Below are 25,125 nucleotides of genomic sequence, written 5' to 3' on the forward strand. Positions count from 1 at the left end.
AAAAGAGGAAGAAATAGTCAAAAGGTGAGAGGGTGGAAAGGGAAAAAAGCTTTTCTGTGAGGCAAGAAATAACTGACAAAACAACTCTATGAAATTATGCAGGTGCGTTGCTTTGTAGTAGATAGCATGCAAAGTGTTACCAAATTCTATATTTAGAAACCCTTATTTGTCCCTGGTGGTATTTCACATACACATAAATTAACACCCTGTGCTGCACTCTGGGTTCTAATCCACAACCTAGTGTTTTCTGGCCATATCATCTGAAGTAGCAATGCATCAGGCAGAAGGACAATTTTATATTCTGGTCTAGCAGAGGAGTTTTCCTTGTTTTCCTGAAGGCTCAGCAGGTTGGATGTAAGCAGCCAATAACAGATTGCTGAAGAAAATACCAGTTTGTTAGCTGGCAAAAGGAATATGAGGGTCCTTGAAAGATGAACAAGAGTGTCACTATAGTGCCTGCCTTTTGATGGCTAATCTGCTACTGTCTTCCCTTCATGTATTCAAACAATAGTATCAGTAAATAGAATGTATATACTGGATTCCCAAAATGGAGAGAAATGTCTTCTGGTGGGAACAGGATTTGTGCCCCTGGTGGCAGGGAAACTAGACTAAACCTGTTCTTACTTTAGGGCACTGAGCATGGAATCAAGCTTGTCTCTTTGAACATTCACATTACTGCTTGTTGTTTTGGGCACCCAGTGTCTTGAAGTCAGTCTGCAGGTTCTATTTCTTCAGCACGTGACGAATTCTGGCATGTAAGTGTATGCCACAGGAATAGATATGAGACACTGGGACTGCTAAACCAGGCACAGAGTCTATATTCTAGCTAAAATCATGCTTGGATCCAAGGCAAATAATAGTGCAAACTTTTTTCCTCTTTAGCATTCACCAAGAATTGTTTCCAACCAAGATGGAAAATGGGCTCATGAATATGAGGCAAATTTGGACTTTCATATAGCTAGGTTAATTGTGGTTCAGGTATAGTCAGACTAATTGCACACGTGTCTCAGAAAGTTCTGATTTCTACCTTCAGTTGGTGAACGTTAACATAGCATTATCTTTATTGATTTTACTTTAAGGGATTTGGTCTAAATCAGATAGTATATGTTTATGTCTTTGAAAGAGGTAAAAAGACAGAGGTCACAACTTTGGGAGTACAATTCTGTGTAACAAAAGGAATGAAAAGAGTCTAAAAACAATGCCTCTCCAGATGGTCTGTCTTTTACAAGGGTATATTAAATAGTCTTGGCCTTATTGTAACTGTATTGAAAACAATTGTACTGTAACACGAATTTCAACAGTAAAAGAGCTACATCAATATTTAAATCATTTTGGAAAGACAATTTTATATTTACGTGCTGATTATTCTTCTCTTGTCTTCTGTCGAGTGGTGAGTTTTAAGCCTGTATTTATGAAAGTAACTTTCTATAAATGTGTTAACAATTATAAGGAACTAAAGGCTAGCTTCAGAAAAGGTGACAAGGAATTAAGAATTTGAAGTAATATTTCATTTATAAAATTGTATCACAGGGCATTGTATTTATACCTATATGACACGTTTTGATGCTTTTAATGATGATTATACTTATGATGATGATTTAATAATAATAAATAAATAAATAAATTAGGCACCAGTTCATTATTAATCTCTAGGAGTAACCCCCCATGTCCCCAATGAATTGAAATATTTCACTGCTGTAACTTGAGATACCCAGAAAGAGATAAGAACCTTAAACTCCTGTCTTCATTTATGCATATTGTTTTACATTTCAAGTAGGGTTGCTTAAAAGACATTACAAGATCTATATGCTCATATGCATACAGATAAAGTGAAATACTTGTTATACCTTCAAAGTAATCAGTGCTTCTAGGCTGTGTCTTCCTTGGTGGTTTCATGTAGAGATGTTTATTTTCATTGTTTTTGAACAACGCCAGGCGCACAGCTGGGTCTAGACGACAAGAACAAGTTAAAATCAAAGGTCAGACCTGGCTCATTCATTCCTTCAAGCAGTTTTTCACCTTTTAGCCACTTAATAAATGAAAAATGAAAGTAGGTTTTATATTCACAAGGAGTAAACTTTATAAAATAAAGCAACAGAAATACATGGGCAACTGAGAAGCAAAGTGATCATTTTGTAGGACCTTAACTCTGTGGATCTTTTAGCTAGTTCATCTCTAAATTGAAAATAAATTCTAAAGCATATATTTGCAGACAATATTAACAAAATCTGTTTTTAAAGCTTGAAATTAAAGCAGAAATATTAACCAAATGTAAGCCAAGCACTGTTTCTAAAAGCCTTGGTTCAGAATGATTCAGCAGTCTATATCAAGTAATTTACACAGAGAAAATGTTAACAGGAGACAAGTTTATTTTTTCAGGCTAAACTTGCAGATAAAAAGCTAAGTTTCTCCCATGGTTATTGAAATTAAAAATAGTCCGAAAGTCTATATAGTCATCTATAGGCCACAGCATGAAATCTTGATTAGTTTCATAACTGCTAACTTGAAAACTTTAAAAAGAAGCAAAGATGCACACAGAACTTTAGATAAATCTTGATAATACATTAATACATGGTCCTAGACTGGAAAAAATAAGACATTTAATTAACAAAAGTTGAACTAGCACAAAACCACACAAATCAGGAAAGGTGATTTCATGCTTTATTTTTTATGTGAAGGAAGAAATGGTTGCTTGACATGGGAGGAAAGAAGGAGTTTAAAGGAAACAGTGGGTTGAAAGAATACGAAAATTTTACACACTGTAGAATAAACCAGTCAGTTACTGAAGAGAAAAATAAAAAGACAGAAATATGTAGAAACAAAAGCAAATACATAATGTTGAGAGCAAAAGTACATAAGGCTTTGTAGGTAAGACACTGAGCATCATAACTTAAGTAACAGAAAGCTAATTGAAAAAAAATCAAACAACCATGTTTCACATGATTAAAGAAGAAAACAGAACTAGCAGAAAAATACTTTCTCAAGGATATCTGAGAACAAAGGAGGCAGAAGAGTTTTTTCTGCAAAGGTGACTATAAGCTGTCAGAAAAAAAGGAAAAATAATAAATATAAAGAGGGAAAACAGCAATAGAACCTAGAAACAACAATGGAACAATAGAAAATAGCAACCAATTAGATTCAACAAGGAAAGGTCTCAGTTTTCATAAAGAATGCAAGTGTAGCAAAAATTAGTATGTGAGACAGTGCCAGAACAGATACAGCAGGAAAACGGAGAAGATGGAAAGTCTCAAAGAGCATTCAGACAGAATGACATGACTAATTACATCTGATGCTTCCTTTTGAGCTTGTTACAGGACCTTGACCATGCCTATTGAGCAAGGTTATAAAAGTATCTATAATAATGCAACAAAGTAGCTTTTTGTTTTGGTTTCTTTACTTACAGAATGTTCTGTTAAGCCAGTGGGCAATTTCTTACTAAGTTTAACAGCAAATTATAAAGTTGGTTTTGACTAGACAAGCTCAACTTTTTCTCAGAGAATATTCTCTTGACACAAGTAAGATGACACAGACATACTGTATCTTCACATTGTAAGCCCAGAGAAAATCTCTAATGGGATGTGGATACTTTAAGAGATAATACATTGAGAAAATACATCAAAATATTATGTTATGGTTATGTTGTTATATTATGGCTTTGAGCAACCTAGTCTAGTTGAGAGGCAACCCTGCCCATGGAAGGGAGACTGGAGCAGAGGATCTCTAAGGTCCCTTCCAACTTAAGCCATTCTGTGATTCTGTGATTCTGGTCAGCCCACAGCACAGCAGCATTTGGCTGACAGAATGTTCTTATTCCTGCCAACCTCTCACAAAGCAGCAAAATTGATTAACAAAGGAATCATGAAAAATATGGATGGAAGTAATCTAGGAATCTGCCTTCCCGAGGCAGAATCTGCGATACCTTATACTTTGTTATCACCAATTCTCTATAAGAACCTTTGTTTTCTAGGATTCTTATGGCTTCCAGATTAGCCCAGAGGATGTCATATTTTAACCCACTTTTACTGACTAAAGTATAAACTCAATGAAACTACCAAAGAAGCACGATAAAAACAATTATTAGATCCATTAGTTTTCAAAGTAGATTGTTAGAATGAATCTGATAATGGGAAGAATCATTTTATTTACAAACTGGATTGTCAGGTTGTAAATATTTTTACTTTGCATAGATGGATAAAGTAGGCCTGTTTTAGCATGCCTCTCAACCTAAAAACAAATTTGTACCAACCTAGTGTTCTTCAAGGTAGCAAGAGAGGCTGCAGATCACAGTAGGATTTATATAAAAATATATTGCAATAACAATACATTTTATAAGTTTTCTTTGAAATTTTACAGTATCAAGCATAAAAATATTTCAAGAAAAGTATGAATTACAATTGTATTTTCTTGTACTTGTAAGATACATAGCCATGTAAGTACAATACACAAATAAAAATGTACAGGAAAAAAAATCTTTAATTACAAATTTACCAGCATTCAGCATACAGTGTTGGTACAATACTGGCTTGATAAAAAGACTTTTAATTTCTAGCTTTATGCTACTTACAAAACCTACTCCAACCATTCCAAAGTTAAACTTTAACAAAGACTTCTGGGTGAAGTCACATGAAGTTATAAGTGCCACCATAGATTTTTCAAACAATTATTTGTGCATAAGGATACCAAGAGTAAAAAAGGTCCATGAACTGGCAAGAAAGGGAAATGATGGAAAATGTTCTTCTGAGAGATTTCTATCACAAGATTTATCTTCAAGTCTTTGCAAAAATAACTTAAATAATCTACAGGGATTTAATACAGTGCCAGACTACTTGAATTTATACCTAACCTGGATAAGCTCTACTGTTGCCTACAGCTCTTTTGTTATTAAAAATGAGTCTTTTTCTCTATATAGTCCCAAATGTATGCAATATTACATAGATTACTTTATAATACTAGCGCTTTCAGTCTCTGAGTGAGCTAGGGAAATGAACTGCATGTATGCTTTGATGATAAGCAATCAAATGTTTTAGATTTCACACAGAGAACTGTGAAAGAGTCCAACAGTTCAAAATCATACAAATACCTTCCTGGATTCAGGCATAGTAATTGAAATGTGGCTTATTAGATGATGATCTGTGCTGGCAATCTAGGAACCAGGGAGGTAATTTAATGCATATTGCTTGGTTGACTCCAAATATAGAAGATAATATGGACAAACACAAGAAATGTTATAGGAACAATATGGAAGAAATAGTTACTGCCTGATCTGCCTCCACATTTGCTAAACAACTTGAGAATATGTGAAATGGAAAAATGTTTGTTGTGCAATATCTGTAATTAGAAAAATATAAACATATCTGTGCCAACTTTAGAAAGTGGATAAATCAAAGTAGCAGCAAGTGACAGATGCTTATCTCTAAGATAATTAAATTTGTAAACTCATTTGGAAGGAAGATCACATTTTGTTCCATAATTGGACAGCAATTAGAACCCCAAGTCATCCATGGTTGGAGTTCCCAGATAATACTGCTACATGCAATATACAACAGCAAAATTTTCTTTCTTTCTGCTGCTAAGAAAATATAGATCAGCGGTCATTTAAGTAATGTGTAACAAGGAAAAATAATATTCCCAGATTTTTATTCCAACTGTTGTTAATTCAACAAATCAATGTTGTATAATAAGATCATCTGCTTTGGGGTTGTGGGTTTTGAGGGGGGTGGCTTGATAGCTATGAGGTTTTTTTCTTCTTTTAATTAGCATTGCATTGCTCTCGCGAATTCTTAATTAGAGCTAAAAATATTTGTTAACCTCTCTGAAGCATCTCTATCACTGTCCTTTGGTTCTATAAGTCAAGACCCATTTCAGTGACTTTTAACCTTTTTTCTTTTCCTACATATGTGGCAGTTAAGAATTAACATCTCATGCTGTCATCAACAAGAGAGCTTTTCTATGGTGGAGAAATGGTTAAACAAGAAGTAAGAGCGCAGCGTAAGGGAGACAAGGAAAGCAAGCAAAGGCTTCCAGACCTCTTAAAAGAAAAATAAGATAACTTTCAGAGGTTGTTATAAAATTCACAGAATCAAGGAAATTCAAAGTTAAGCAAGAAATTCTGTAGTGCTGTGCCAAGATATCTTTAGGAAGCTAGGATTGTTTTGAATCACAGATGCTTAATTTTTAAGCATAGTGAGGTGCATTAATTTCTGCTGTATTTAGTTGGTTAATTAGAATTTAGTATAGAATTTTATGCACCCATAATAAACAGGAATATTTCTGACAATACGCCAGTTTTCCTTGGCTGCAAAATTTCTGGTTTCTTGCCCACACTTTTTGCATTATCTTACTGTACAGTAAAAATAGTTGAAGTAGACACAGCCTACATTTGGTATCGTTAAAATACAGGCCACAACTTTATTTAGCTACATAAACAAGCACACATAACTGTAGCGGATTAGGGCGTAACAGGCCTTAAGGCCATTAGTTGGTGGGGCTGCTCTACTGCAATATAAGCATTGCCTGAATCACTCCTTATTATAAGGTTATGCTACTTTAAGCTCTTCCTTGTAATACAAACCACAGGATTTAATGCACTTGCTAGTATTTTCCGTATTTTTTTCACTACTGAGAAGATACGGGGCCAGACATACGAGGTATGATATTTCTCATTTACTTTTAGATATCTACAGTTTAACTCTGTACTTCAGCCAGTTACTTTAGGTTTTGCATAAAGGCAACAGAGAACTACAAGGGCTTTTACAGTGAGATTCAAGTAGCTTGTTTTTGAATTATGTTTCAGGAGGAAATTAGTAGGTGGCTGTTTATTTCTCAAAAGGAATGCAGATGGCTAGCTCAGATGCGGACTTCTATAATTAAACAAATGAATCCCATCACTGTTGCACCAGTAAAAGACAAACATTTTTTATGGAAAATGAAAAAAAATAAATTCCCACACTTGAGGATGCTAAGAATCTAAGCTGTTCATGACTGTCTAATACAAGTTCCAAGACAGCAGATGTCTTGCCTATATCAAACAGCAATTGTAAAACACTCTGAATGGAGACTGATTTAACACTTCACATTTGTGAATCTTGGTCCAAAGGCAAAGGAGTTTGATAGCATATGGAAGCAGACCATTTACTTTGACAGGTCATTTGTTCCTACAAAATCCATCAGTATCATAGCATTAGCTGCAACTAGTCAGATGGTTACCATGGAAATTCTCAGTGGCGTATAAAAGACGTTCAGTATGATGTTGAAACCTTAGCAGAAAAGCTATCAGTGTATTTTTTAATATCTTATAATATCTAGTATTTAGAACTTCTAGATCCTGTTGTTACTTTGCTTTTTGTCAGTTATTAAAATTTTGCTCCTTAGTTAAACCTAATAGTAAATGGATATAACATGTAACGTTGCTTTTTTACACCTTTATTTTCATTTCTAAGTGGATGCTGGTTATTTATTTTCTAGTGGTTAAGGTGGTGGTGGTGATAGGAAGCTAATTTCTATGCAAACGTTAAAAGACAATGTTAACACTTACTTATTGAGAAGAACTTCAATCTGTTTTTAAATATTAGAAGGAATAAAGTGACTTATGGAATTCCTGTTTCAGTAGGGTTAAACTCGCAGCAATGTCCCAAGATTGTGAACTCTCTCTCTCTCCCCAGTTACACAGGAATTCCTCTTTAAGTATCCTAGCATGAGCTGTACCACAGAGATCCAAGGAAGATAAATGGCAGCCTAATGGATCTGGTTACAGCTTTCTGATCTGGATCTGGCTAGCCTCAGGATTAAGGTATACCTGCTCTTAAATGCTGTGAAGTCCCTCTGTTCAGTCAGACCCTTAATACTCTGACTGGAAGTAGATGATGTAAAATGCAATTATATAAGCAGAGTTTCTTCTCACAAGGGGAATATTTAATCAGGATCAATATAGTGTAACAGCTGAATTTTAGCATCAGTTTAAGATAAAAATACTTGTTTAAACTGATAAAGTCTGTTTGGTCCTTAATGACCAAAGAAGGATTAACTGCTGATATACTGCATGACAAATAATAGTCAGCATTATAATCTTTGTACTGAAAAGAAATTGAGTGTGGAAATCTTTGTATTGAAAAGAAATTGAGTTCTGGAAATTAAGCTTACTGCTTCTCTAAAAAAAGAAAAAAAAAGTAAGTAACTGTCAGAGAACTCTATATAGGAAAAATATATATCCTCTATATAGGAAAAATATATATCCAGTTTATTTTTGTACTTAATATAATAGTTAAGAAAAAAAAGAAATCTTATACGAGGTAGTGTCAATAAGAGAAAATTGGAAATATAAAAACACTGTGTAAAGTTTTGTTCATTTCTGTCAAACTGGTAATATACTTGAAGAATATTCCAAGTGATACATTAAAAAAGCTCAACACACAAATACCATACGAAGTGACCTAAAAAAAGTTAATATAAACATATCCAAAAATCCATTAGAAGTATCACAAGAATAGTAGAGCAAATATTATATCCTCAATCAGGCAATTATGACTGGATTAATTAATACTATTATAAACCAGAGAACATATGCAGAAAAGATCAAATAACTTAATAAGCTCTATTCATTAAAAAATGATACGCAGACCACCAAATGGAACATCTGTAAAAAACTCAGCTGCACACCAGATATTTATAACTTTTTTTTTTTAACATTATTTTTTCTCATTTCCATAACAATAAAGCAAGGTTTGTTGGCTCCATGCCTTTTTCTCCATCCCCTCACCCTCCCATTTACATTTTTTTTAACTGGAGATATTTTTGTCATATTCCATCTTCACAGAGTGTTCACAGCAGAAAAAGCTATTCAGAGAAATACTTTTGTTAACTTTATCTGCAGGGTGATTTTCCTCCCCTCCCAAGAGCAAAATGTCTTTCAGTATTTTAAACAATACATGTGAGATTTGCAATGTTATAAAAAAGAGGAAAATTGACTGTGACTTGTGATATAACTTAAATCATATGCAAAGAAAGGTACAGTTTCCAAAGATCATTTAGAGTTGTATCCTGTTGTCAACCAGGCACTTACATATTTTAATTTTTCTTATATTAGCAGTAAATTATTAATAATTTTATTAACATATACAATTAACATTTTTATTACCATATCATACTAACTGTTGATGGTTCTCAGAAAGGTTCATTGACACAAGTATCTGAGAAGAACCAGAAGACAATTACAAAGAAGCTAGAGAGGAATTATCCATTTCCACAGTGAATATGCAATACAAAAAAAAATATATCAAACTGTCATTTTCATAAACAGTTCTTGCATAACTTTTAAACTAAGACTCCCCCAAAGAGAAAAATACAAAAGGCAGAAATTTCCAAATCTAGAAAAAAAGATAGAGGAACACAAAGAAAAAAAATTTCTGTTAAACATAGCTGTCAAATATTCAACTCCAAAATCCTGTTTTATAAAATCTGAATATTTTACCACCAGAACAAATTGACTTATTTGCAGACATTTAAACTTACATTTACTGAATCACACTCTACCTTCATGCAAAGTAATTTTTAATGTTTTGCAAGCAAACATTTAAAGAGACACTATGTTGAGGTTTAGGAATAGAAACATTACATCAATAAGACAATTTTTTAAACTGTTGACTTACCTAAGTTTTTATTACTGTATTTTTTGGGCTTCATTTTATGGGCCCTCTTCAGCATTAGCTGCACAGTTGAAATATCCTTAAAACCCCTAGGGGAAGAAAATAACTTCCTAAACATTTTACATATATTATGTTACATCAGCTGCATATTATTGTATATTGTACTTTTCAAAAGGAACACAAGTATATAGGACTTATGTATAGTACGAAACTTTCTAAATTACACAGCTGCAGTGCTTATCTTAATATTGCATTATTGAAATTAAATAAGCTGGGCTCCAAGACACTTGTAAAAGCAATTACAATAATTTTCACTTTGGTAGAAAACAGAGGTTCTTGAAAGGTGGAATGTAAAAAAACCAAGCTACAGCTAACTGTACTGTATCTCTTCCTCTAAGTCACTCTGTATGCAAAATAGCTTAACATACCATTCTTCTGAAATTTTCTCTTCTTTTTCAGACATGAACAAAAATTTCTTTTTTTCCTTACAGTCAGAGAGCTGTGACATGCTTCCCTTCCCTGACCTGAAAACAAAGGATTAAGAGTGGTACTGAAAGGTAAGTAAATAAGAAAGGGTCTCGGGTAACTACTTCGCAGCCTTTGTTATTCTGCAAGCTGTTTGTGTGTCTTAAAGGCACTTTTGAAGCTTGGAAATATTACAAAAAAAATCTATTTTAATACTCCAGGAAGGCTTTATCTTGGAGAGTAATAAAAGTCTGCCATCAATTTGAAATGTTTACATTTCAATTACTTGAAGCATATTTCAGTCCTTTCTCTCCAAAAGAATGCAGCTGTGTAAGAAATCCCTTTTAATCTTTATCTAGTCTTACATATATCTATTTCAGCATCTTTTTTATGATATATGTGAAAATAATTAAGTTTTATGACTTATAGTCAAACCGAGATACATAAAAATATATGTATTCTTACATTCTCAATTCTGGTAGTCAATTAAAAAAGCAACTGAATTGAATGTATTTGCTTTTCAAGAGTAAATACATTTTAAGTCCTCTAATATATTAACCAAAAGTAGCATCAGAAAACAGCCCCAAGTTGCCCTCCTCTTGCTTTTTGTGAAATCCAAATGAACTAAAAATAATGAAAAAAAAAATTATTTAACTTACCTGCTATGAAAGTGGATATTTTCTGCTGAATATGAATGTGGTCTGTTAATGTGCTGCCAAACTTCTTGTGGTGACAAGGGCAAACTATTTGAATGTTCACTGGAATTTGAAGGCCCAGAATGCTTTTAAGTAAGAGAAAGGAAAAAAAAATCATGCAGGTGATGATTCCTGAAAGACTGAGTTTAAAATGTGTACGTAAACCTGCATCAGGGTTTGTATAATCTATTACTGTAACATAATAGATTTTTAACAGTGATATGCCTATTACAGACCTTCTTTCAGCTAACTAACTAACTAACTAGATAGGGCAAAAAGGTAACTCTAATTATACTTAACACCCCCATATATTATTATATATTTGACTCCTTTCTTTTAATTGTAGGAAATAAACCATTAGTAATACTATGGCTATAACAAGAAGAAAAAAACCTACCAAAAGAAAAAGCTAAAACTTCAAAGTTTATCAAATAACTAGCAGACATTATAGTTCAATGACCTTTAGCTGTTCTGAAAACATTCAGCTGTTGTCATATAAAGCAGATCTTAGTATTTTTAAAGTTGTGTGTCAACTAGCAATTTTTAATCCACTGCCAAATGTACAGATGAAGTACATCATCTTTTTTTCTGCTACTGTGAAGTCAAGTGTTGAAATAAATCCAAAATAAAGAAAAAACTAAGCAAATGAAAGAAAACCTAAAAAAAAAAAAAAAATTGTATCTGGGGATGAGGAGGAAGTCTGAAACTTCTAAAAGTAATTGTGTTTTCCAAGTCAATAGATTGTCATATTAATCACCCCAGAACAGCATATCCTTAAAGAATGAATAAAGACTGAAGAATAAGTAGTTTCTGTGACATGTTACCTTTGGCCAGTGCAGCTGGTTTGAGAGCAGGAGTGTTTTTGAAGGGAAACGGGTGGTATCTAGAGTCAGCCATTCCTTCTCTAATGCAGCCTGCATGAATGAGTAAAGTCAAATAGTGCACTGATAAAATCAGTTTAGTTTTGATAACTTTTTGCAAAGTCTCTTTTAAATTGTCTTACAAACTGTTTCAAGTTGTATATCAGAACTGCCACCTGCAGAGCAATAGAATTTAAAACACTTTTAGAGATGCTGTGTTGTACTGCTTTATTTTAAATAAATCAGAATAACAGGTTTTGGATTGTAGGGCTTCTTGGGCTGTAGGGATTCAGTTTTTTGTTGTTGTTGTTTTTTGTTTTGTTTTTTTTTTAATGAGATGCACCCCCTCATTCTCATATGCTTGTAATTTTTTGTCAACATTTTTAGTAAATCCAAAATTCTAAAAAAGACTACCAAAATCCAAAAAATCCAGACCCAAAGTACTCAAAAGTTTTAAGACCATTAACAGCTTTGTCTGCTTTTTTTGACTAACTGAGTAGTTTATATGCAGGTATAGGTGGATGATTCTGTCAAACCTGCTTTTGTTGAGCTAAACTGAATTGGTGCATTGTTTTTACTGAAATTTGGGATTAAAAAGCTGTATGTACCTATTTCTTCAATTAACCAGTTTTATTTTTGATGTAATAGAATAATTTGCAAACTAAAATAAGAGCTTGGAATGAAGAGGTGACCAAATTAGTTACTAACTGGTATTTATTACAATTCAAGGCAGAATTCAGTTTTCTTTCATAAAAAATAAATTTAGATTTTGTTTCAAACTTAACCTCTATGTGACTTATTTTTCCTATACATTCTTGAGTTTTATGACCATATGTTCTTTCAATATATTATGATAAGTGAGAGAAGTAAATTACTCCCACACAGTAAGTAAATACCTCTGAAGAATTTAGCTTCACTTATACAGGGCTCAGTCATTCAGGTACATCTTACTTCAACAGCAAAAAACCTAGGATTCATTTTTTTAAAAAATGTCAGATTTATCAAACTGGACTACCTTTCTCCCGTTCAAAGAAGACGTTGAATTGTACTGATTTCTGACCCTGAGAAATGATCCTAACTTTGGATACCTGACTGTGTAGTCTGGGTGAACAAGAAGGTCTTCCAAGCCCTCTGAAATTTTAAGTGACAAAAGGATCATATCAGCTACTTTGAAATAATTACCTCAGGTATTGGTCACATAACTTAGTGGATCTTTCACCACTGTGTATTCTGAGATAACTGTGAACAAGTATTATTCTTCTTCCATTATGACCTAGCTTTTCAAAATAAATTTTCAGTAAACTTTTACTTTCACATCTTAAAAGGGATGGGATGCATTCTTAAATCATTGATGCTAGTTCCTGGAATTCCTGATTCTTTGACTACGTTATATTTTAGTTTTCATTTTTTTAATAAAATTTTATAAATCTGTATAAATTCTATGCCCTCATTATTAAATGATGTAACTTTACCAGTCTTCCCCTTCTTACCATTTCATTTAATGACAGATACCCAGCATTGTCATTTTTAACATATTTCCTCTCAGATGGCTATGTTAAAAAAAATCTGTGTAAATACACTGCAGAGGCAGGCAACAAACTAAATGCACCACATTCTTTAACTGTTACATTTCCCTACAACCCTACAACCCACTACTCTATCTCTCCTCAGAGATTACTCTTATGCTGATAACCACTGAGTGTTCGATTCAAACAACATTAATTACAAAATAAAAATAGTCACAGTAAAAATCTATTCCAGAAGTAGACTTTAAAAAATAAAATTCCTAAATGAATCCCTTAAAGACATAAATTTGGTAAAATTTGGACACAGAAGACTGACAACTTTGTATTTCAGCAACAACAAAACTGTGACATTCGAGTTTTGCGGTTGCCAAGGATCTATGCATAAAATGAGTAACTACGAAAAAGAAAGAAAATCTGATTGATGAAAATTGTATTTCTAGCTTTTCAGATGAGAATCTGGCCATGCAATTCAGTCATAGGTCAACTCAATGTCTGCCAAGCTGTGTTTTCAATATTGCTGGTATATAAAGATATATGAAAATAGCAAATTTATAAAGTATTTTCTTCCTGCTCTATTTGCATAAGAAACAATATAGCTGGGAGTGAGATAAGATTTCCATTCCTTGTAAAATTTAAATGTCAATCAACTTAATTGGTGTGTCCAATGGTGTGTCCATTAATTACTGGGGTACATAAGTAAATATATAAATAACAGCGAATGTGATCCAAGTTCCACTGTCAAGCTTGCATTCTAGCTATTTGAATTTTTACCTCTCTGATGAAATTGTTAGTGATGGAAATCAATAAAATAATGAAATATGAAAACTAACACTCCAGTGTTGTTGTTAACTTTTTTTGGAACAAGAATCACTTAAGCAGTATACTGATTGAATTTTTGCTTTTCAGTTGTACCATAACCCGAAAAAAGTTCTTTGCTTTTAATATTTAGGTTGCAATTTTCCTCAAAAAATATTCTTAGTTCAATGTTTGCCACTGAATAATTAATACTCTCCACAGTATTTTTGTTTCTTTCATAGCCTATAAGGTGTCTTTCAGTGTTCTAAGTGTTGAAAATTAATATCAATGAAAATATAAAAACATAATTTAAAGGTAAAAAAGTGCAGGAGAAAAAATAACTGATTTCTCATTAAGCACGCTTGGAACTCCTATGAATGTATAGGATCTTATAAAAATATACCACACTGTCATTTGCTTTTGCCAAGATAAATAAACACATAATTGACTTTCAAATATATGTTCTTCCACTATGTTTATCTCTAGAGGTTCTGACAGCACTAAGTTCAAGAAACTTCTATCCATATCTTTCCCATAAACACAATCTTAAAATATAACTAATGCAAAGGTTATGACAGTTTTACCAGTACCTCAGGCTAAAAAATAGATCTATTACCACTAGCATTCTCCACTAAAATACCCAATGCAATCTGAGATGAATATAAAGCAAATAAAATTATAATGTTTGATTGTATGTTCTACAAAACCTGTAATAGGCATATTATATTTATGCTTATTTCTAAAGCTAAATTGGGGAATTGATTTCACAAATACTAAGGTCCTTAACATAGCTTTACAAATGCACTAATCATATACCTTTGATTTAACAGACATTACAGAATCACATGGGGGTTGGAAGGGACCTCGAAAGATCGAGTCTAATCCCCTGCCAGAGCAGGGTTACCTACAGGAGGTCACATAAGAACACGTCCAGGGAAGGAGACTCCACAACCTCCTGGGCAGCCTGTTCAGTGCTCTGTCATCCCCGCAGTGAAAAAGTTTTTCCTTATATTTATGTGGAACATCTTATGCTCCAGGCTGTACCCATTGCCCCGTATGCTATCACTGGACATAACTGAGAAGAGCCTGGCACCATCCTCCTGGCACTCACCCCTTACATATTTATAAACATTGCTGAGGCCACCCCTCATTCTCCTCTTCTCCAAGCTGAAGAGGCCCAGGTCCCTCAGCCTTTCCTTACAGGGAGATGCTCCACTCCCTAAATCATCCTGGTGGCTATGCACTCAACCCTCTGAAGCAGTTCCACGTTGTTCTTCAACAGAGGGATCCAGAACTGGACACAATATTCCAGATATGGCCTCACCAGAGCAGAGTAGACTGGGAGGAGAACCTCTCTAAATCTAGTAACCCCCCTTATAATGCACCCCAGGATGCCATTGGCCTTCTTGGCCACAAGGGCACACTGCTGGCTCATGGTCATCCTTCCATCCACCAGCACCACCAGGTTCCTTTCGGTTCCTTTCTCCTGTGCTGCTCTCCAACAGCTCAGTCCCCAACCTATACTGGTACCTGGTGTTGTTCTTTCCCAGATGCAAGACTCTACACTCTTGTTGTAAGTCATGAAATTTCTCCCCGCCCAACTCTCCAGTCTGTCTGGGTCCCTCTGAATGGCAGCACAGCCTTCGGGGGTGTCAGCCACTCCACAGAGTTTTGTGTCACCAGCAAACTTGCTGACAGTACACTCTATTCCCTCATCCAGGTCATTGACAAATATATTGAACCATAGTGGTCCCAGTATTGACCCTTGAGGGAGTACACTAGACAGACTTCCAACTAGACCACATCCTATTGACTACAACTCTCTGGCTTCTGTCCTTCAACCAGTCCCCACTCTACCTCACTACCTGATCATCCAGGCCACACTTCTTCAGTTTATCTCCAAGAATGCTGTGGGAGACGGTGTCAAATGTATTCCTGAAATACGATAAAATACACCTACTGGTCTGCCATCACCCATCCACCTGGTTATGACCTCACAGAAGACTATCAGGTTGGTCAGACATGACTTCCCCTCAGTAAAGCCACGCTGACTGCTCCTCATAAGCCTTGATGTGCCTAAAGACAGCATCAATAGTAAGTTGTTCCATCACCTTTCCAGGAATGGCGGTGAGGCTCACCAGTCTGTAGTTACACAGGTCTTCTTGCCTTTTTTGAAGATGGGAATGACATTTGCTTTCCTCCAGCCCTCAGGCACCTTTCCTGTTCCTCACAACTTACCAAAGATGATGTAGAGTGGCCTAGCAATGGCATCCACCAGATCCATCAGCACCCAAAGCTACGCCAAGACCCATGGATTTATGGATGTCCGGATTGCTTAACTGATACTTAACCCAATCCTCATCAACCAAGGCAAACTCATCCTTTACTCTGATTTCCTCAGCAGCCTTAGGGGCCTGGAGCTCCTGAGGACATCCTCCAGATGTATACACAGAAGCAAAGGAAGGTGTTCAGCAATTCTGCCTTCCTTGCCACCTCATTCAGCAGAGGGCCTACATTGCCACCAGTGTTAGTTTCATCTGCTATGTATTTGAAGAAGGCCCTCCTGTTGTCCTTAAACTCTCCCACAAGGTTTAATTCCAAGGAGGCTTCAGCTTTCCTAGCTTCCTATTAGTTTTCCCGGAGATGTTTTATGCTTCTGTATCCACTATACTTTATTTTCAGTATTTGTCTCAAATCAGAGATGATATTGATTTTTTTTTAAATTCTCAATTTTTACAAGCACACAAAACATAGACCTTTTTAATTTTTTGTTAAAACTTTGCAGAAAAAAATGAACTTCTACTTACTGTTTAAAACAAATTTTTAACACTATTAAACACTATACAACTATTCCTGCTACCATTCTTCAACCTAAGGTGCAAATATATGTGGATTTGGCTTTTTGCCTTAATTTTAATAATAAAGCTTCTGTGGTATTAATTATTTCCATTTGCCCATTAGGATCAAGAACTTTTTATGTTCATTCACAACAGGTTTTTTACTCTTTGAGAGTCTAATCCTACAGGGTGTTTTCTCCCCTTTTCGTAGGTCATTAATGAGCTCTGGAGCTCTGGATAATATTTTTCTTTATGTTATTCCTTAAGTATTTATTCTATTCCCTTCTTTGCAAAAAGTAAGGACTATTTACCAAGAAAAATTAAACTTCTGTGGTCTCAGAAACAAAATCCAATCCTACAACCAACATAGTGAGTAAGAATTGTTCTACTACATTAAATGGAGGCTGAATGAGCTACTGAAAAGCAGAGTTACTTATACACAGCAGTTATTCATACAAAGCAAACATTATCTGTACAACCTAATTCTAGGCACCTTTTATTAGCTCTGTATTACATTCTGGAGCTAAAAGATGTATTATAATGACTATACCTGTAATTTGGGCTGTTCTGAGTCATATTTAAATCTGGAGCAAAAAGTAGCTCGCAGGACCTGGTGTCAAACTTAACTTGGCTTTAAAGCATTTCTGTAAGTAACTGTCCAAACTGAATAATGCTACCACATACTGCCTTTCATCTCATTTAGATCAAGGAAGATCACAAGAGTATAATAAAAACCAAAACAACTTTGGCTAGAAGAAGAAGATGCAAGAAGGTATTAGCAATACAGGCTGAAAAGGCCAGCATTTGATTCTGCTCTGCATCAGGCCAAATACATCTCTTCATCAGTACTCTGCTTCCAGAAGGGTTCAGAAGCAGATGCATTTGAGAAGAATGAAAGAAGCTGGACCTGTCAAGGACTGTCCTTCCCTTGGTATATTCATTGACTCACTCACTATTTGAAAGGCAGCAATGATTTAGTCGGAAAAAATGTTTTATTTATGTTTATGTAGTGCTTTTTTCCCCACAGTATCTTATAATAAAAATGTGAAAACTAACCAACAGAATATAAGTAAGCAGAAAAAAATTAATATCTGTAACTCACTCTGAACTCAGAGTCATGATTAGTCTCTGAGCATTACAACAGAACAGCAGGAATGGGACCAGAAGAGAAGCATCTTTCATTAAAAAAAAAATACTTACAATTTCACGGGAATAGTGTGTGGAATTCCTTGCTTTCAAAAAAAGATTCATTCTTCCTGTTCACCTGCCTGGTGTTGTCCAACTTGGTTTTTTTCTGGATTTCTGCTCCCCTAAGTGGGGCATGTAACTAGTGTCAGTCTCAGTCAGAATGGGCCTTTTCCAATCAGATTTTTTTAAGTATCTGTTCTCTTTAGATTCAATTTCTTTTTAAAATATGAATAATATGTAATAAGAGTAAATAAATCAATAAATCAAATTAGTATTTCTACTAGTTTTCTGTATAGAAAGTACTTTAATCCAAGATAAAAATTTCAACAGCATTTTATTGCTATTTCAAATACACTGACAAAATTTCTTCTGGGGCAATGTATGTCACACAATGAACTATATTTCCTACTGTTAAATTACCTACATTAAATAATTGCTTGGAGACTGGGAGGGGGAGTAGTCTGGCAGAAGGATCATGTGCTGAAGGTTAACCCTGTGGATACTCACAAGGGAAAAGGGCATACCACAGGCAGCCACACTGCACTGTCTTTCATCTGGCAAAGCTGTAACTTGTAAAAGCTGTAACTCTTGATTCCTGGCAAACATATTTTACTCTGTGATGTATTTCATTCAAATATTGTGCTACTCCAGGACAATATCTTTCATGTCTTTTTAAAATAAACTTCGCTTCTACCAACGCCTAAGTATTCTTTAGTAGAAATTTATTCTCTAAAAGTATAAGTATGCTTTGACAAACTTCTTAAGAAATCACAATTTTTTAGCTCTCATAGATGATAAAGAAGTACTGGGTCACTTTTCTATGCTCATTTATATACTATTAATAGGCTGGAATTGCAAGCTTGTTTTGTAATTACAGATCTGAATGTTTTTGTGTACTTTGCCTTTTCTTTCATTGTATATTTTTAGGAATCAGCTTACTCTATGGGCTAGCTTTTCTGAGAAACTCAAATTTCACGTGTAAAGCTTAGTTCAATGTCAGGAAATTGAATAACAATTCAGAGCCAGACTTTCTAAAAAAATTCCAAAGCTAAAACAGGATCAGATATGAACATTCTCAACTGAATCATCTACTAGTTGCATTATTATTCCGTTTCCAATACCACAAAAATTCAGTTTAAATGTTGTAATTTTAAAATTATGTGTAACTGTTGATTTGACCAATTTTACAAAAGTATGTATAGACTTCAATTAATTTAGTGCATTTATATTTTATAAAATCTGTGAAATGCAAATAGTAGGAAAATACTCTTTTCTCTGGATTTGTCTTTCATGTTTTCCATGTATTTTATGTGGTAATGATAAATAGGTAAGCACCCTAACAAAGGGTATTTTAACCTTTGGCAATGCTTCTTTTTCAACCTGGCCTTCATATAAAACGAGAATTAGGAAGAAAAGCTGGGTATTACTGCATTCTTAAGATTGCTAAAGCCAAATGATTCAAGCCAAGAAAACAGAAAATATCACATGGATTTAAGAGAAGAAGCATAATGATTATTTGACCCCCAGAGATTTTGAAGACTTATGAAACCTGATTAATTATTATAGCCCATTCTTGTAGGAAAATTTGAGGACAAACATAGTTGTGTAGCTACACATTTATAAGGAAGATATATTGACAGTTACTGGAAAAATCACGGCATTCTGTCAGGAAAAACATCCAATAAAATTTTACTAGGAATTGTCTTCTCCAAATGCCATTTTTCCAAATTGTTTAATAAGCTCTGAAAAAAACAATATATGTATTGGAGTATAAAAAATTTTATATATATGTATTTCTATTTAATCTAAGTATCTATCTGATTTCTCTAAATGTATATGACTATAACTATGGAAATAATTTCTTTTAGAATATATAAAAGTAAATGAATAATTAAAATCTCAGAGAACCTAAAAGTTTTAATTCACAAAAAAAAGTTGCATGTATAAACACATTATTAACTCTCCTAAAGTCTGAAGCTTATTGTAGTTCATTTCATTCATGACCTACATGACCCAAACTTTTCTACAAATGCATTTTTTTCTTAAGCCTAACAGTGCTCAAAGGAAGCTTGGGGCCCTACATTTTTTGTTTTTTAATACAAGAATAAAAAATATTCCTATAATGAGTAAATGGTAATCTCAGCTTCAGAGGTTAAACATGACTCAAGCAAGCATCAGAAACATATGCTTTAAAAATATTTTGAGATGTATACCCCCACCAACCTCAGTAAACATCAGGATCCTGGCACCTTCAGGCCACCCCTCAAATGACTCCCTCAAAAGAACCCAGATGCAGTCTTTCACTATTAAAGTGATAATTATCTTTAGGTCTTATCCACTCTGACTCTGCCACACTATACAAACTAGCTGCTATGTCCCTATAAAGTCCCTCTAGCTCTGTGAAAACAAACAAACAAAACCTTCACAGGGCAATGAATTAAAGCATTCAATAAATAAAACAACTAATGGACCCCTTGTACCCACCCCTTAAGTGCTGTATATTCAGAATATACACAAATTCAAACTAAGATAATAAAAAATATTCTATCAATTTTGGAGAATGAGTACGAAAAGTGCAATAAAAAAAGAAAGCTGTACTTCAGCTTGCAGTTTCGTCAAAGGAAGGGAAGTTAGGAAGAAAAACAGGGTTAAAAAAAAGAGTACTCACAAGTTTAGAGTCATGTTTCAAAGTTTATGTTACATGAGAAACATGACTTAATTAAGACAACTTTTCCTTTTTTATTGTAGTCCCTATTTCAGAAATAAGAACAAAAAAGTATTTGGAAGACAGAAATCAAAGAAAGGCTAATTTTTAACCTTTTTTTTTTTTTTTTTTTTTTTTTAACAACTCTAATTACATTAAAAACACGAAATTCTAAAGACAATATGCCTTCTCAGCTTCACTTATACCATTTCCCTTATATGTGCTTACCAGTAACCCTTCTGTTTGGAATACATTATGCACAAGTGAATCTGCAAGTTGAAATTTTCTGATTCATAACTGCAGTCTCAACAGCTTAAATCTTTTGGGACATGCACTGCTACTCTCTGGGAAATTTAAGAGCTTGAGCTGATTCTTTGGGATGCTTTCCTGATGCAAACTCAGATTTATGAAATGATCAATAGCTACTGCTATTTCCAAATCAAAATAAAATGTTTAAGTATTTTCCATACGAAACAAAATGACTAGACTGAGAACCAGGGAATGGTTTTTACAGTATTCAGCATTTAGGATTCCTTAGCCTGTTCCATTCAGGGACAAACTAGACATAACGTTAAACAAATTTTGCCTAAATTGAGATTCTATTATAGGGTATGGTTGTTTTGCTCCCCTTCTCTGTTTCCTCTTTTAGAAACTCAAGAAATGCATGGTGAGGAAAGTCCATTAGGACCCTAGATCCTTTTCTATGGTGCTGTTTCCTCAGCAGTCAGCCTCTAGCCACAAGTGTTGCATGTCATGACTCTAAACCACATATCGGACTTTGCACTTGCTCTTAGAATCATAGAATTGGCTGGGTTGGAAGGGACCTCAGAGATCATCAAGTCCAACCCTTGATCCACTCCCACTGCAGTTACCAGACCATGGCACTGAGTGCCACATCCAGTCTCTTTTTAAATATCTCCAGGGATGGAGAATCCACCACTTCCCAGGGCAGCCCATTCCAATGTCTGATCACCCTCTCAGTAAAGAAATTCTTTCTAATGTCCAACCTAAACCTCCCCCGGCACAACTTGAGACCGTGCCCTCTTGTCTTGCTGAGAGTGGCCTGGGAAAAGAGACCAACCCCCCCCTGGCTACCCCCTCCTTTCAGGGAGTTGTAGAGAGTGATGAGATCTCCTCTGAGCCTCCTCTTCTCCAGGCTGAACACCCCCAGCTCCCTCAGCCTCTCCTCATAGGATCTGTGCTCGAGTCCTTTCACAACAACAAATGATGCTCTCAGTTTGGTATCACTTGCACACTGCCTGAGATTGCACCCTGCTTTATCAGACAGTTAAAATATTAACTACATCGGTGCCCTACTATCCATGATAGAATCCACTAATTACTGACCACAAGTTGGATCCTGCACCACAGAATGAAATTATTTGAGCAGACCAGTTAATTTGCCACTCACTTTATGGTCTACTTGTCCACTTCATCCCTCAAAAATTTTTGAGAATAAGGCCAGGGTGACTGGCACTGACCTTGCTAAAATAAAGGCATGCAATATGCACTGCCTTCTCCTTACTCAGAGTACCAGTCAGCTTGTGACTGAAAGCAATGAGGTTGATCAGCCCTTGGTAAGCCCATTCTGGCTGCTCTCAATCACCTTCTTTTATGGGTTTTGAAATGTCTTCTTAGATGATTTGCTCTACAACCTTTCCAGGAACTGAGATTATATAGTTTGGCTTCTAGTTTCCTGGATCTTTCTTCTTGACTTTGCTGAAGATGTGTATGACGCCTGCCCTTTTCCAGTCACCAGTAACATCCCCCTATAGTCAAGACTTTTCAAAGAGTGGCCTAAAAATGACATTAAGCAGCTTGTTCAATCCTCTTGGATACATCCCATCTGTTCCCTGGGACTTGTATACTTTCAGTTAAGGTAAGCTGTGCTGTGGTTGGATAATGCCTACTATGTTCTAAAAAGCACTTCAAGCTCCAGGCAATGAGAGATGTATTGATTTAAGCGTGGAGGAGAAAGGAAGCTAACATCTCACTTTCCTTTTTGGTTCCCCTGAAAGCACTGCTGTTTAACTCAATTTCAAAATTGCTGGCATCGATGGTCTCTTCAAACAGAGCACAGAAAAGAGAGCTCATGAAATTTTTCAATAGGCATTACTAAAAATTCTTTTTTTCAACAGAAGTTAATGTATGTGAATATGCTTAATATCAGACATTTAACTAGAACTTTTAAACACAATCTATACTACACAATCTATACTTACACTGAACTGTCAGTTTTAACATTATACAAAAATTAAAGAACTCAGGGAAGTTATGCTCAATGACTTGGGATTCTTCAGCTTTCAAGAGAATCTGGATGCAAATGTACTCACTGAGAAGAACTGATGACTCTGTTCTTCCATGCACAATTATGCATTTGGCATAGAATGATTTTCTTTCGATGTTACAGTAACAAGTTTAAAACTCCTCAGAACTAGCTGAGGGTTTTCACTTTTACACATTTTTCCATTGCTTGGTCTGTTTATTCAGTTCTGATGCTGGACATTGTCTTCAGAAAAACAAGACTAGGAAGTATAATTAATGACATCATGATACTTTGATATGTCATACAAGCCAAACAGAATTCAGGCAAATGCTATACCATTTGGCATATTTGGGTAAATATAGGTTCCAAATGATATTGTTAGTGTCATGCATCATTAGTGGGCTTTCCTTGGGAAAATAGTTGTTTGAATGTGGCTATTTAACCAAGAATTTGACAGAGGCAAGCCATGAAAATAGTTTCTCTTTAAAAAATAAAAAGCATTTCAGGTGGCATTAAGATCTTATGATGGAAGGCCAAAAAGCAATCAGAGCACATTCTGCAAGAGCTGTGAAGCTGGGGTGGTAGTAAGGGTCACAACTCCTAATAGCTGTGTTTGTGCCTTTTTTATCAGCTACTGACTGAAACAGCTTACTTCCAAGGACACAATAACTATCATATAGCTAGAAAACAGCATTTCAGAACTCAAGATAAGCACCACTGATGAAAGAGGTAGAAAAGAGGCTTTATGTAGCTGATGATACCACAGAGTAAGAATGGCATGTGACACATTAACAGAGAAGGTGAAGAAGCAGGATCATATCAACAGGCTGTTGATAAACACTCATGGAAAAGATTTACCTTCTAATATGTTACTTTGGAGAGACTTTTTCCCCTTCCTTTTAAAAAGAAGAGAATGGATCTAATGATATTTTCTTCATACACTTTTTTTTTTTCATTTTTATCATTCTGTAAGAAATCTGATGAAAAAAAGGATCATTTTCTTTGCAGTATACCATACAGAAAGGCTGGATCCTCATCTGACATCTATAGGTAATTACAAGAGCTAGACATGCCTAACAGTGTCAAGGTACAAAAAATGTTATTGAGACCTTCTAATCCATATGCTACATGTATTTCCTGGCACTAGGCAGAAAGCAGAAATCACAAGCCCACAATCACAAGGTCACAGACTGAGAAAAACCACATGACAAAGTATCATCTAAAAAGAAAACAAACTGCACTGCATGTGTCCAGTTTGGACATGTGACATGAAAGGTGGGAGAGGTAAAGAACCTGATGTTTTAATTGCTGTTAACTTTTCAAGAGTTAGCAGATATGAGGCAGCTTTTATTCTTGTTCCTACCTCCAAAAATAAAGAAAATGAAAATTTCTACTCAGTTGCTATGGAAGGCAAAAAACAAATTTTGTTTGTTTGTTTGTTTTTTGTTTTTTGTTTTTTGTTTTACTCAGTGGCCACTGTTCTTAGTAAATTGTGTTTAAAAACTGATTATATTCAGTTAGTTCTGCTTTATGGCAAGTTCACATATTTTGCATTTGGCTCACATCATATTCTCATCAGGAAAACACCAACGCTACTGGTTACATCATAAGAAAGCGAGAGCTGCATCAAACATATGTGTTGTCAGATTTTGTCCACCAGAGGTAAAGTGAGCTCTGCCTTGTAGATCATTTTCTACATGCATGGACTGCTGATGAAAGGCTGTTTTAAGATCAGCCTTCTGGAGCACAAAGGCTGGAATTCTCCAAAGTCCACATGAAAGACAGGAAAATATCTCTAAATACCAAGCTCATACTTTCTGAGACATCTGTTGGCCAGATCTTACAAATCATCTTGGATGGCCTGTTTGACATCACACAATAAAACAGGAACCAAACACTACTCTCTGAATGTCTTTGGCAATGTATGGGAACTGATATGAATACATGAGGATACCAATAATTGTCCAGGTTAAATGATTACTATTCATGCTATTGTGACCAAGATAAAAGCCTTTCCTCCAGCTCAATCACATGTAATCCATTTTTCAGGTGATATGGTGCTGAACTTGTACTGTGCATTTGGCACAGAATGACTTTCTTTTGAGGCTAAAGTAACAAGTTTAAAACTCCTAAGAACTCTCATATTCT

At 35.0% G+C, this 25,125-nt stretch overlaps 1 protein-coding gene across 5 annotated transcripts in view; it reads right to left on the minus strand.

Moving 5' to 3' along the window:
* The window catches only part of LRRIQ1 (leucine rich repeats and IQ motif containing 1), a 108,441-nt gene that overhangs the window by 41,611 nt on the left and 41,705 nt on the right, over positions 1-25,125 (minus strand). For 4 of the 5 annotated variants that reach the window (XM_071765889.1, XM_071765868.1, XM_071765878.1 and 1 more), the window contains exons 19-23: positions 11,626-11,715; positions 10,766-10,887; positions 10,070-10,165; positions 9,645-9,730; positions 1,848-1,949 (exon numbers count right to left, since the gene is read on the minus strand). In XM_071765889.1, coding sequence (XP_071621990.1) covers positions 1,848-1,949; positions 9,645-9,730; positions 10,070-10,165; positions 10,766-10,887; positions 11,626-11,715 — 496 coding nt within the window. Of the gene's footprint in view, positions 1-1,847; positions 1,950-9,644; positions 9,731-10,069; positions 10,166-10,765; positions 10,934-11,625; positions 11,716-25,125 lie in introns of those variants that run through there. The other variant, XM_071765909.1, reaches the window with a different exon arrangement.

The sequence above is a fragment of the Heliangelus exortis genome, chromosome 1, assembly GCF_036169615.1.
Source record: "Heliangelus exortis chromosome 1, bHelExo1.hap1, whole genome shotgun sequence".
Classification (NCBI taxonomy): Eukaryota; Metazoa; Chordata; class Aves; order Apodiformes; family Trochilidae; genus Heliangelus; species Heliangelus exortis.